Source organism: Phaseolus vulgaris, chromosome 5 (assembly GCF_000499845.2).
Source record: "Phaseolus vulgaris cultivar G19833 chromosome 5, P. vulgaris v2.0, whole genome shotgun sequence".
Lineage (NCBI taxonomy): Eukaryota > Viridiplantae > Streptophyta > Magnoliopsida > Fabales > Fabaceae > Phaseolus > Phaseolus vulgaris.
Window position 1 is genome coordinate 10256456 of NC_023755.2, and position 2254 is coordinate 10258709.

At 52.2% G+C, this 2254-nt stretch overlaps 1 protein-coding gene across 1 annotated transcript; it reads left to right on the forward strand.

Moving 5' to 3' along the window:
- On the forward strand, window positions 1-1503 carry LOC137833949 (uncharacterized). The gene is made up of 2 exons (XM_068642019.1): window positions 1-452; window positions 558-1503. Exons 1-2 carry the CDS (start codon window positions 1-3, stop codon window positions 1501-1503), a joined length of 1398 nt encoding a protein of 465 aa, XP_068498120.1.
- Window positions 1504-2254: the final 751 nt, after the last annotated feature.

Consider the following 2254-nt stretch of genomic DNA (forward strand, 5'->3'; position numbering starts at 1 on the left):
ATGGAGATGATGAGTACGTTGCAAGAGAACGTAGCTGCATCACGTTCTGAACAAGAAAGAATGCACGAGGCGCTGGTGGCCTCACAGGCTAGGAATGAAGAGCTCAACAGAATCAACGAAGAGCTACGTAAAGCTCTTCAGGGACGGGAGGAGCGTGAGATTGGGGACAAATCTGCACCCCCATCCCCACCGCGTAGCTTTCCTATGCCATTTTCTCAGGAGATCATGGACACGGTGGTCCCTGCAAATACGATAGCGGTGAAATCATCTTTCAACCGGGTGGAGGACCCTGAGGCTCACCTCACGGCGTTTCACACTCAAATGATGCTCTCAGGAGGGTCAGACGCGGTCTACTGCAAGGTGTTCATGAGCACTCTCAGTGGAACAGCATTGGACTGGTTCGTCAGTTTACCTACTGGCCACATTACCACGTTTCAGCAGTTTTCCAAGATGTTTGTTGAACAGTACATAGTGAACAAGGCACCGCCGTTGGTGTCTTACGATCTGTTCGACGTGAGGCAGTACCAAGGGGAGTCCTTGAAGGATTTCTTGAACAGATTTGGAGCTCAGATAGTCCACTTTCCAAGCAAGGATGAAGAAATGTTTGTACATGCCTTCAAAAAGGGCGTGTTGCCTGGGCCTTTTAGTGAATCGCTTATCAGGAGTCACCCCGCCATGTTCACTGAAATCCGGCGACGTGTCGTGGCTCACATCGCCGCTGAGAGCGAAGTCTCCGTGAAAAGGGGAAATATGGCCCCAGCTAAGTCCCGCGCTCAGACGAGGATCCAGCCGCAGAGGGTGATGGAGGCCGCGGCAGGGAAGAAGGGTCAAAGGATGCATCATCCTTACGATCCAAAGAAGAGCAAGGGAAAGGGCCCAGGGCGGCCTAGAGAGCCCAATCGCTCGCCAAGGTATGAGTTCGTGATGGGGTTAGCTGACCTGATCGCCATCCCGAACATTGCTGCCAGGCTCAAAGTGCCTGAAAAGACGACAAATAAGGTGTTGGGACCAAAACCGGACGCGTGGTGTGAGTTCCACAAGAGCTTTGGCCACTCTATCAACTCATGTTTGGCTTTGGGATACCAACTCGTCGAGTTGGTCAAATGTGGGTTCTTGAAGGATTACTTGCTGGAGAAGCAAGCGGGCCAATCATCAGGCTCACAATCGGCGGGCAGTGAGGGACAGCAGCACGAAGTACCCATGCACGACGAGATCCACACCATAGTTGGTGGATTCTCGGGTGGTGGGTGTACTGCATCGCAGCGAAAGAAGTATGCAAGGTCTGTGATGTCAGTGGAGGTCTTTGAGGATCACTCACCCGATGTGGACATCACGTTCACCAAAGAAGACCTTAGGGATGTCGTGCCTCATGACAATGACCCTATTGTAATCTCGCTTGTTACAGCGGGAAGCACAGTCCATCGAGTGTTGGTCGATCAAGGAAGCTCGACAGATGTGATGTTTTGGCCGACTTTTGAAAAGTTACAGTTATCCTCTGACTAGCTGAGGCCATATGGGGGCTGCTTGTACGGTTTTGTCGGTGATCAAGTGGAGGTAAGGGGGTACATTGAGTTAAGGACGACGTTCACAAATGGCTTGGCCTCGCGCACAGAGAAGATCAGGTACCTTGTCGTGAACGCTCCATCGGCATACAACATCCTGTTGGGAAGGCCAACGCTCAACAGGACAGGATTTGTGCCTTCAACAAGGCACATGAAGGTCAAGCTACCATCAATGGAAGGGATGATTATCACCATCTGTTCTGACCAAAAGGAGGCGAAGAAGTGCTATGAAAACAGCCTCAAGAACAAGAGATCTGTATGCCACGTAACCACAACGCCGCCCCTGGTGTGGAGCCTTAGCAGGAAAACCGGCAAGTTGTGGATATAGCGTTGAAGGTGGTCGTCGAGGGCAATGTGCCAATGGAGGATATCGAGGCGAGGTCCGAGAGCGCCGCTCGGGTGGAGGAAGAGAGAAACTGCCCGGAGACCGCCAGGGAGTCAGGTATTGCGAGAGCGCTGATCGCCAGCGAGAAGAGGCCTCAGCCGGTGGAGGAGTGGCTTGAGAAGAAGATCAACAGCAAGACATTTAAACTGGGGAAAACCTTAGACAGCGAGACACAAGACTAGATCGCCAAGGTGATAAGTAGACACCTGGATGCATTTGCATGGTCTGCTTCAGACATGCCGGGGATTGACCCCGATTTCTTGTGTCATCGTTTAGCAATGGATCCCCAGGTCAGGCCAATCCTCCA

Coding starts and splice junctions, on each gene's coding strand:
- LOC137833949 (XM_068642019.1), top strand. CDS start 1: ATGGAGATGATGAGTACGTTGCAAGAGAACGTAGCTGCATCACGTTCT. Junction 453..557: donor TTTCAGCAGTTTTCCAAGAT/GTTTGTTGAACA, acceptor TTTCTTGAACAG/ATTTGGAGCTCAGATAGTCC.